Below are 11010 nucleotides of genomic sequence, written 5' to 3' on the forward strand. Positions count from 1 at the left end.
ACTGGCTCCATACTCCTGGGCTAGAGGAACAGAAGTATTTTTGTACCAAGGGTTTGGACATCATCTCTATCAATACAGTTAAAGCAATAAAACTTTTTTGTATAGGCAGTCATTGTTTGAATAAAGAATATTTCAATAGTGTGTATAGGGGCAACTAACTTGCACATCTTTTATTAAAGCATCCTAGATGTCCTTCCCAGCATTCCTTTTAATGAGGAGTGTTTGAAAAGATTTTTCTGCTTATGCTAATTGGACTGTTTTCAACTCTGCCTTAGCAAGGTGCCATTGTATCTCGTGTGTCAAGCTGATATCAGATGTGGTTGTTTCTATGGTATAGGCAATTCCATGTTATATAATGCCTCAGACCTAGCTAATCAGTCTCTTAGAGTGGACTGGTTTGGACATCATTATACTTTTCCTTAGCGAACACACAATCAGATTATATACAATAATAGGATAGGCTACTTCAATTTTGTAGGCCTCCAAAGAGAGTTTTGAGAACAAGAATAAGGCCTAGTCTATGCATATTTGACTTGATGAAGGTGCCACTTTTATACAGATACAGCTTTATGTGTGAACGCTCACTTTGCCTTAAATTTGGCTAAATTAATATAAGCCAGTCTTAAGTCAATATGCATGTCCACACAGGAATTAAAGCAGTTTATAAACTGCTTTTAAATTATGGGGATCCAACTTCAGCATGTATGTAAATCCAAAGTGTAGTAAGATTTCCATCCATTTAGCATCCAGTCCCTTTTAGTATACTGGCACATGAAAGCATAGATAGCTGTGAAAACAATACAGCCTTAAGGACCTGCTGCTGCTTATACATTACATAGTCTGCTTCCTGACTCTCTTTTCTTTCCTGTCCCCCATAAGAAAATCTCTTTCTTTGAAATAATGGTAAAACTATGTAAAATTCCTATGTTGTTGTTTTTGTTTTTGTGTTTTTTTTATTAAACTCTTTTATATCACACAAATCAGGTGTCCTCTAAAGCATATTCAAAGATTTATTATTACTTCTCAATCTAAAACATTTTTTCATTGCTGGTGTATTGTGAAACTTTTAAATCCATTACTATGATATTGAAAGAGTACAATGCTACATGGGGAAATAAAAGTAAATAAATAGACACTCCTAAACATTTCCTGTCTGCTTAAAAATGTATATAGTACTGTTCAGTCCTATACTATATTATTTTTTGTAACAATAAATTTATAAATTTTGTTTTTGGTTTGGTTTTTTTTCCTCTCTGCATCTTCTCATAGCTTTTCCAGTAGTTGAGTCTAAGTGCATTCAATTAATAAAGAAAACTTACAGTACTTTATTTCTGAATATACTATTCATTGTTTATTAGCTATTTACTAAGTTTAATGGCTGAAAATATTTTTTTTCGAAGTATCATGTCTTAAACACGTTTGTTCACATACCAGGTGATAATTTTCTGTGACTAAACCAGGGGTTGGCAATTATTAAGTGTCCCTCCAGCTGAAATGAGTTTTGGTGAGCTGTTGAGGGCTGCACACAAATCTTTTGGAAGACTTCATTTTAACAAATTATAGATTTAAAAAAAAATCAGATCGTTAGAATCAGACATCTGCTATAACATGCATTTTAATTTTTATTGAAAAAAATATTTTTGTCCTGATTTTTGTTGGTTTTTTTAGTAGTGTATAGAGAGGTGATTGCATAGCTCAAAATAGTCTTGCTTTTGTATATTGTGTGTGGGGGGGGGAAATGCCTTTGGACTAGGTCCTGGGAGCTGGTGGGGTGGGGAAGTGGGGGTCATGAGGTGCATGCAGCAGAGCTCACCTGGGTGTTGCAGGTGCTGTCTAGCTCCTCCCTTCTCCCCCACCCCCATTCCACCCAGCCCACAGCTGCCCCCCTATGGTGCTTCTCATGGGGCCAAGCCCCATTCACTCCCACCTGGAGTAGCCCACACTGTGTTCCTGCCTGCAGCTGCCCCAGGCCTGCCAGACAGCACTGCCCCAGCCAGTGTGTGCGCCGTCCCAGTAGGGCTGCTGCCTTAGCCACCTAGGTACTACTTTCCTCTCCCTGCCTTCAGTGGCTGCTCCTCCTGCCCCCGCTATGCCACCTTGGGCTGCCAATAACACGGGGAAGCTGTGGGGACATGTGCTGAGCACCACACACCTAGCCAGCTGGAGCAGGGCTCCAGATCCCTGCCACCTTCCACCAACTCTGCCTACCTGGCACGATGAGGTGGGAGGCTGAGGTGGCTGAATGGATGGAAGGCAGCCTGGAACTGGAGCCCATGCACTGGGGCAGGAGCTGCCCAGCTACATTTTGCCCCCCCACTGCCTGGCTGTGTATGTGGTGCCCCGACCCAGAGCTGCTGTTCATATTCTGTGCTACTTGTGAGCCAGAGTGGCACAGCAGGGGCAGGAAGAGGAGCCAAACAGGGCAAGAGTTGGCAGGGCTTGTCACATGCAGAGCGATGTGGTGGCACTGTGGGCTCTGTACAGTCTATTGACAGGTGCCTGCTTATGGGTTGGATCCAGTCAGTTGATGGGCTGGATTTGGCCTGTGGGATATATTTTGCCCATTCCTGGACTAAACTGTATAATACAGACTGTTTGACTATTTACAATAATTATAAAAGAGATTAGACCCAAAAGGGCTTTCTGTGTGGGTGATGCAGCATATGATGATAAAAGAGATTTTTGGTCTGATTATCTGTTTTTGAGGCATGAAAGGATTCAGAACTGTGGAGGCCTGTAGGCAACTCGGGACTACTGCGGTTTTTTTGGGGAGGCACATTCATCCACCTCTAATTGAGGCTTAGAAAAGGTATCTTAAAGTTGAGGATATAAAATTGAATAAAAGGCCTTTATTCATAGTGCAAGCATAGGCAGGACATTTGAGGATGTGTCCAGAGTTCTTTCATCTTGCTTCCTTTCATTTTGATAATTTGATAGCGAAGTTGTTTGCCACTATTTTTCCTGGATGTTCTGGAATGGCCACACCTGAAAGACGGTGGGATGAACCTTATCCATGTTAAATATAAACTGGCGTCAATTTAACTGTCTGTTGCTTAAAAGAATTATGTTGCCAGTGGCTTATACAGTAATGAGTGTGGTTGTATGATGTAAAATAACAAAAACTAAAATAAGTACTGCTTCACTTTCAGGCTCGTGATAAATTTAGAAAGCATTCTTCAAATAAACTTAAACTTAAAACAGGTATGTAAATAGAAGTTTGTTTCTTTTGTTTTTTAAACCTTACTTGGGATTTTAGTTTTTACTTTTTTTTTCCTTCCTTCTGTATAAGGATGAAAGTTCATTTCTTTAAGGGACTGGATTGTAGGCAGTCGGCCTAGTGGCTGGCCACTGAGGAAAGCAGGAGCCAGGGGCATAGTTTAAAACACATGCTGAGTCGGAGTTATCAGATCAGTGGGGGAAACTCTGGGACACAGTTTAAAACGCATGCTGGGTCAGGGTTCAGGAGGCTGAGATCAGGTTACCATATCCACAGAGCAAAGTCCTAATCACAGGCAGGATTAGGGTCTGGAAACTAGATGCCCAGATCCATGGGAAAATTCTCAAGCTGGAATCCAAAAACAGAGTCAAGCAGGGTAAGGAACTGGAAAAGCCAGAGAGCACAGAGGCTTGTCAAAGTAGACCTTAACTTGGGTGTGGGCAGTTATTTGGGCTGGAGGGCCACTTAAGTAGTTTTGGTGAGCTGTTCTGGGCTGGATCAGAACCCCCAGCTTACAGGGCTGTCTGGTGAGTAGATCACAGGTCTGCCTTGGGCCTTGGCCCCAAGTTGTCATTGCCTCACAGTCCTGTCCCCACCTGCCCATCTGTTCTGCTCCTGGATGCCGGTCGCTTCCCAACCACAGCCCCATCCCATCTGCCTGGCCAAGCACATCCTTCCCTTGAGGCTCCAGGGCCAGTCTCAATGGAGATTCCATCTGGTACCCCTGGCAGTGGGCATGTGATTGATAGGGCCAGGGTGCCTAGAGGCAGGGCCAGGGCCAAGTCCAGCAGTGGTGGTGAAATAGACAGTAGCAGCTGAAAGGAGCTGCCCCCAGCACTGCCAGGAAGCTAATACTTATGACCTGATCCAGATTCATCTATAGCATAAAGAGCTTTAGAAGTCAGATGCTGTGCTTGTGCAGCAGGCAAAGAAGTCTGCTGTAATTATGGGGCTTTTTGTATATTCTAATCAGCTGAACTGTTCTGTAATGATATAGCTAATGAATGCAGTTTGTGTGTTACTCATTGTCAGCAGTTGTCAGTTATTTTTGGTCAATATTGCTTAATCCAGATAGAATCAGCCTTCTTTATTGGTGAAGCTGGATCTGGTTGGAAAAGGAAGCAACAAATTCTTGAATTTCATCATGGGGTGTTTGCTGAAATGTTAGGTGATGTACGGGCCAGTAGTCCATGGATTGAATTTATTTTCACTCTCCTGACAGATGAGTTAACAAGAAGTCATTAAAACTGTTGCTAGGGGTGGTGGTCACAATTCATGGGAGAGATTTTTTTTTTTTAAGTAGCTGTCATTGTTCCATTTCGTTTTTCCCAAAGAAAAACAACCCCCACATCCTTAACATTTGCAGTTTCTAATAATCACAGCTGAAATGTCCTATTTTTCCACCTATTCTGGGTGGAATTTTATTTGGGATGTTATAGAACAAGAACTCCAGCTGTACTTGCATTTTTCGCTTCTCCTTGTTTCCAGGTAGCTTGTTACATGCATGCATCCATACAATAGAAACATTTTAATTATTTCTTTAATTAAACTTTGATTAATCAAATTGTCTGAATTTTGTAATTTAGTTTTTATATCTTTTTTTTTTTCTTGTATTAAGGTGTTGATCCCTGTATTGTATGGTGCAGTAAGCCAGTAGAGGTACTGAGAGAATATTGCGATGTAGTTAAAAAATACATCTTTTGGCCGCTTCTGTTCAGAATCGATCATATGTTAAGTGATTGGTTTGTGGCAGATAATCACTTGGAGTACAGGTAAGCAAGGATGTTTTCATGTTCATTAATCTCTCAGTTGTATTTGTTTAATTTTTATTTAACTGCTTGCTTTTGATAAGGTGTAGGGAAAGTTATAATTTGGATATAGGAGTATTCAAGATGCCTGCATTAATGTTCCAGGCTGTCCACGAGCAATACGAGATATAAATGAAGAAGTTTTATTTCTAAACAGCAGGGACAAATTTATTAGATAAAAACTGTCTGACTATTGTCTCTAAAATCTGTATTTTGATGCTTAAATCAGCGCTCTGATTTTTTTGGGAAACTGCTGAACACTCAGCATTTTCTGTTAATTTACTCATGTTCAAGAGCTTGTCCTAAGGTTTTAACCACTGTCTTGTTTTAGATGTAATGTAAGTACTGTATTAGAAGCTAAAGCCATGCAATAGGGGAAATATGACCTTTCTAATAAATGAAAACTTTTTTTTTTTTTTAAGTGGTTCCCAACTGTGCGAACTAAGTTTGAGAAGACTCTGGCACATCGAGGTTTTGGAAGACATTGTTGATTTAGCTAAGAAAGTTGTGGTGAGTAGTGTGTGTTAACTTGTATGTACTTCTGCATGGGATAAACTGCTTAATTAGTACTTTGCTGTAACACAAATTTTCAGTATACATTAGATGAGCAGAAGAGAATTGTTTTGGTCAGATTGAATAGATAGTGCAGCCCAGCAGATTGTCAACCTATGACAGTTTTATGTAAGGAAAGTACAGAGGTTTCCTGATATATGCAAAAAAAACTGGCTCCAAGGACTGAATTAGAGCAGGGATCATGGTTCTCATTATAAAATGTTCTTGCACACCTCATGCCCTGAAATAGATAAACACTTTGCTTTTGACAGCCGGGATGGTAAAAGGAAAGCTCTTTTCTTGATAATACTTGTGTGTGTTATTTCCCCAGGGAAAAAACAGGCAGCTACTGGTGGGGTGGGGTGCAGAACATTGTGGCCCCTCTGTTAACCCCCTAGCTGCAGGCTGCCAGAGGTGCTGCTGTCTGAGCCATGCTTCCTGAACTGAGCTTAGTGGGCACCTGTCAAGTCAGCTGAGGACCAGCCCAACTGGAGCCTCTGCTCCAGCACCCAAGGCTTGGATGTGCTTTAGAAATACAGTGGAGCTGAATCCTGGGTGCTGAGACAGAGGCTTTTACTGAATTAGTAACAGCCTCTCCAGTGCAAGCCCCTGCCAGAGGAAGGGAAAGCATTGCTGCCCGTGGACAGCGCATTATGAAGAGAAGTTCTCTATCCCCAAATTAGGGCAAAGGGAACTTGTTTTGCCAAATGGGGCCCTAAAATGAAGACTAAGTACATCTGTCTCTTCTCAAGGCAATCACTTTATTGGAAAACTAAACATAAGTTGAATTAGCATTTAGATCAGGCGGTGGAAATGCAAAAACATACTTGTACCTGGGAGGATAAGGTATAGGCCAGACTACATCTAATATATTTGGTTTAACATTTGGTTATGTTAATTATTCCTACTAACGTGTAAACTATAATATGGTATGTTTAGATTATCCCATCTAATCTAAAATCTTATGCTCTGTGTAATCTGAGCTGTTTCAGTTGGATATGTTAACTTCTTCCTTTCCTCTTCTGACCAAACAAATTTGTCTGCAAAGGGTCTTATTGCAGGAATTCAAAAATGTTTTTGGCCCATTCTGCTTTTAACCACACTTCTGCAGCTTAACTCCAAATGTCTGTTATTTAGTTTCACGTTTACAGCAACAACATACAGTTCCAATCTTTACATAATGGAGAATATAGGCAAGATGGAGGCACTTATGCCAAAACCTCTAATGTGCTCCTTACACAGCGAGCATGCACATTGTCCACAGCCAACGGCTAGTACGGAGCCCCACATGCTCTTTATGCTGCCTTCTGTGCACTGTTACTTTCTCTTTTCCCAGCAGAGGCTCATGCTGCAGAAGCTGTTGTTACCATATTTGTTTGCTTAAAATATGCACCCCAATCTCCAGCCTTTTTTTTTTTTTTGAGTGGGGGTGGGATTTGAAAATATGGTATATGTTTGCATGGTGTGTAACAGTAGGCTCTGATGTCTGGTTGAGGCCTTTAAAGACTACTGCAGTATCGATGATGATCTAATCATGTCGGTGAGATAAATGATCCTCCTCCCCTGCAGACTGAATTAGAAGAACTTTCTGTGTGACCATTTTCATTTTGTCTGTGCTCAATAATAAGTTGTTTGAAAACTCTTTGGCTAATAGTCCGTCTAAAACAATAGCGTAACAGTAGAAGACACCAAAGTAAAGAAGAAAGGAAATCAGCAAAGAAAACTGAGGGTGGAAAGGGAAAAAGATGTACTCCTTAATACCCCAATTTTAGATATTTTTATTCTTTGGGTTTCTTGTTTTTTAAGATCTGTTTGTTATCTACTGAAATGTGGTGGTCCAACCCAAAATAAAATTTTGCTGGTCCACTCTGCTATTAAATGGCATTTCATAAGTAGATATTTTGCTTTTGTAAGTTGAATGCATTTCACATACTTGGGGCTCCTTTTTTCTCATTATTTATGCCACTTTCCCTTAAGTTTTCTGTGTGCCACCATTTCATCCCCTGTTATTTCAGAAACTCTGTGCATCTTCCCAGCTCCTCTCAGATGTCAAGGGTCCCATTCCTTCCTCAAGAGGGGGTGTGCTCCTTCTTTTTCCTCATCTTCCATATCTGGGTATCTCTATCACAGTTTCATGTGCATCGCCATTTACCTGGTTCCCACAATCAGATGAGTCATTGTTTGTAAACTGTATTGGGAGATCAACAGAGTTGAAAGGTTTTAATTGCTGCCATCAATTGTTTTTTTTGATGTACAGACTGTTACAGAGATTGTTGAAGCTCATTTAGCTTGTCTAAATGCATAAGTGGGTTCTATGGGTATGTCTACATAATACAGTGGAGTAAACTGCAGATCTCAGATAAGTGAGCTACTGGAAATAGTATAGCTATGACAGCAAGGCTTTTAGCCTTTGCTAATTATCCCGGTTGAGAGAGTGGGTATATTTGTATAGGTGGAGTGCTGCCCTACCATGCCTGTACTGCTTGTAGTACTTAAATTAAAGCTAGCTGCATGGCATGGTGTTGTACTTTGTGTATATATATATCCCATGTGTCCCTCTTCAGCTGTAATTTTCCCTGCTATTTACTTATGTCAGTAGAAGACTTCCTGAAATTTTGGAATAAATCAGAAGCAAAGTCTAAATTTATCTTGCTGTAGAAAAAGTCATTCAGTTGAACTTTAATCAAGAGAGTCATTTTGAATTGAAAAAAGAAACAAAATCAAATCCAAATAGCTAGGGAGGAAGGTCCTTGTAACTTTGTTTTGTGTGCTCTTTTCTCTTCCAGAATGATCCATTTTTTATCAATGGCATATTAAGAATCGGTACAAGAATAGAAAATGTACGTTGGTTCAACTTTCTTTCTTTCTTTCTTTCTTTTTTTTTTTTTTTGAGTGTGTATTAATACAACTATAGCAAAAGCTCTGTATCTGGCACCCATGGGAAATGGGGCGTGCCAAATAACCAAATATGCCAGTTACCTGAGAGGCGTCTTTGCCTGCCTCCTGCTGCATCTGGTGCGTCAGTGTGCCAGAGGACAGGCGTCATGCTGCCCTTCCCATGCCTCTCGCCCCTGCCCTGTACATCCTAGAGAGAACAATCCCTTCCAGTGATACTGGATTACATGCAAACTTTATTAATTTATCAATAAATTTGCTGTGGCCCGAAGTGGGACTCGGTGAAACCAGAAGCAGAACTTCCGGTTTCGCTTTTGCCATGTCAGCTTGCATGCCAGTTAATAGAGCATACCAGTAAATCAGGTGCCAGACACAACAGTTTTTACTGTAGAATTCTTCTCTTTTAAGATATCCAAAGCTGTGTGTTTATTAAATGCATGTTACATGAGTATGTGAAAGCTAGACTCACTTGTTGGTACAGAACTTCCTTCTTGGAAGACTAATTCTCGGGATTTTGTTGCATGGATGTTGTTTTTCTTTTGCATGTCACTTCCAAGTATTTTTCCAGTTTGACATCTTGTGTAAGTAACACTCAGAATAAATTATTGGTGTTTTGAAAACCCATAGTATGGTTGCTTTTAATAGCAGGAGAAATTGGAATAGGCACATCTGCCTTATTGCTTGTATTTTGTCATTGTGTCGGAAAGGGCATGGATTTAAATACACAAAAACATTCTAAGTTGACAAAATTTGTTTAAGAGGTAAAAGCTTATCTGAGGCAATAGACATTCTATGCTTAATCCCATTGTTTCAGAAGAAGCTTTGGAACATGGTTAGTAGATCAAACAACTTGGATTTCTAGGTACAAAGACACCAAAACATATTTAAGAATCAAGATCTCTCCACTTGCATCACCTTATCTACAGATATAAGAATCTTAAGAGTCAGTTTTCTTGTTACGTGCTGCCTCCATTTTCATAGTTGGAAACCATGAAAAATTTTATAGATCAAACCTTATGACTTGAATGGTATTCAGAAACTTTGTGGTGGAAATCAAACATTACATGCTTGCTAGACTGTAAAGTAATTCTAAATTGACTTCAATAGAATTGAACTGATTTACACCAGCCAGGGTCTGATTTGACAATGTTAAAATGTGGTGGATGCAAGATAAATTGAGAGGCTACAATGTACCAATCAGCAACAAAGAGTACAAATGAACAAAACTGGCTTAGTAATCAGGACAAAAAACACATACCAAGATTGTCCCAGAAACCACTGATGGTTTCTTCAACAGTATTTTTATATGCAGAAATAATATGTGTCGTATAAAGCAGAGAGATCCTCCCTCAGCTTCTTTTTGGTGCCTGGACTGATGTGGTCTGTAGAAGTGAAGTGTTTATGGAACTGTTACACTTATTTTTGCAAACAACAGCCAAGGCAGTGGACAGATTGCCCTTGCCTCTCATTTATGTGAGGAGCTACATTGTACAACTGTGTTACAGAAATTGTATACATTTGTTGCTTTTATATCATGTTGCAAACAATTTAGGTGATTTACTCTCATGGGATACACAAAGTCTAGATGCTGACTCTAATTTCTCCCTTCTTTTTGAAAGAAAGTCTTTGATGTTGGGGATGCCCTCGATTGGGTAAAATACACAGGTGAATTCAGTGTTCTAGAGAAGTTAAAAAAGCTTGGTGATTACTGTTGGCCTCCCCTTGAAGTTTTCTTTGCTGAATGTAAGTATAAACATTTTTAGAACAACAACTAGTTGTAAAGTAGTTTGTCTGAATCCTGTATGTTTCTTAGAAGTCTGAACTGGTTGAAGCACCCAGAAAAAGTTAGAATGATTTTCAGTTCAGAGCAGTTGCGCTAAGTCTTTGCACATATGGATGCCACCAAAATAGTGCATTCTGCTTCTGTACAGGTGTTTTGAAGTCTTTTCATCAACAATGTCTATTATGGATTGCATGTGGCTCCTGGAATCAGAGGTGGTAGGCTTGGATGCGCATCCCTGAGCCAGTCTGCATGCTGGGCTGCAACTGACCCCATATTCCCTCTACCTTCCCCCCCCCCCCCCCCCCCCCCCCCTGCTTTTTCTCCCCCCTGTCAGGCACTGCATTCAGCTGACACACAGCATACACTAGCTCCTGGGGCCAGCCTGGAACTGGACCCACAGTTATACATGGTACTGGAAGTCTGGGACGTGGGCTGCATATGGTTTTTTTTTTTCCTTCAATTTTTGTCAGTTGGTCTACATCTGAAAACACAGCTTTGTACTTTTTCCTTTGAGATGTCTGGGTTGTTTGTGTTTTTTTTGTTTTGTTTTGTTTTGTTTTTTTTTCCTGGGATTTAATATACCTGTTGCTACAGCCATCAGTGGTGCAATATTTTCTGCTGTAGAAAAAATAAACATTTGCTATTCCGCCCTCGCTAACCTTGGAATCTGATTCTTTCTTTGCTTGCGGTGCCTTTTTCCCTTCAGAGAGAAAAAATACTGGCTAATTCTTTCTTTTATTCTATTCCAAAATGAC

At 40.2% G+C, this 11010-nt stretch overlaps 1 protein-coding gene across 7 annotated transcripts in view; it reads left to right on the forward strand.

The window, feature by feature from the left end:
- Positions 1-11010, forward strand: part of TTC3 (tetratricopeptide repeat domain 3) — an 88764-nt gene that overhangs the window by 5756 nt on the left and 71998 nt on the right. For 5 of the 7 annotated variants that reach the window (XM_090060609.1, XM_090060576.1, XM_090060566.1 and 2 more), the window contains exons 3-7: positions 3150-3201; positions 4836-4989; positions 5448-5535; positions 8364-8417; positions 10092-10215. In XM_090060609.1, the coding sequence (XP_089916735.1) occupies positions 3150-3201; positions 4836-4989; positions 5448-5535; positions 8364-8417; positions 10092-10215 (472 nt within the window). Of the gene's footprint in view, positions 1-3149; positions 3202-4835; positions 4990-5447; positions 5536-8363; positions 8418-10091; positions 10216-11010 lie in introns of those variants that run through there. The other 2 variants (XM_090060581.1, XM_090060599.1) reach the window with 2 other exon arrangements.

This window comes from Crocodylus siamensis, chromosome 1 (assembly GCF_052110815.1).
Source record: "Crocodylus siamensis isolate JL-2025a chromosome 1, ASM5211081v1, whole genome shotgun sequence".
NCBI classification, from domain to species: Eukaryota; Metazoa; Chordata; order Crocodylia; family Crocodylidae; genus Crocodylus; species Crocodylus siamensis.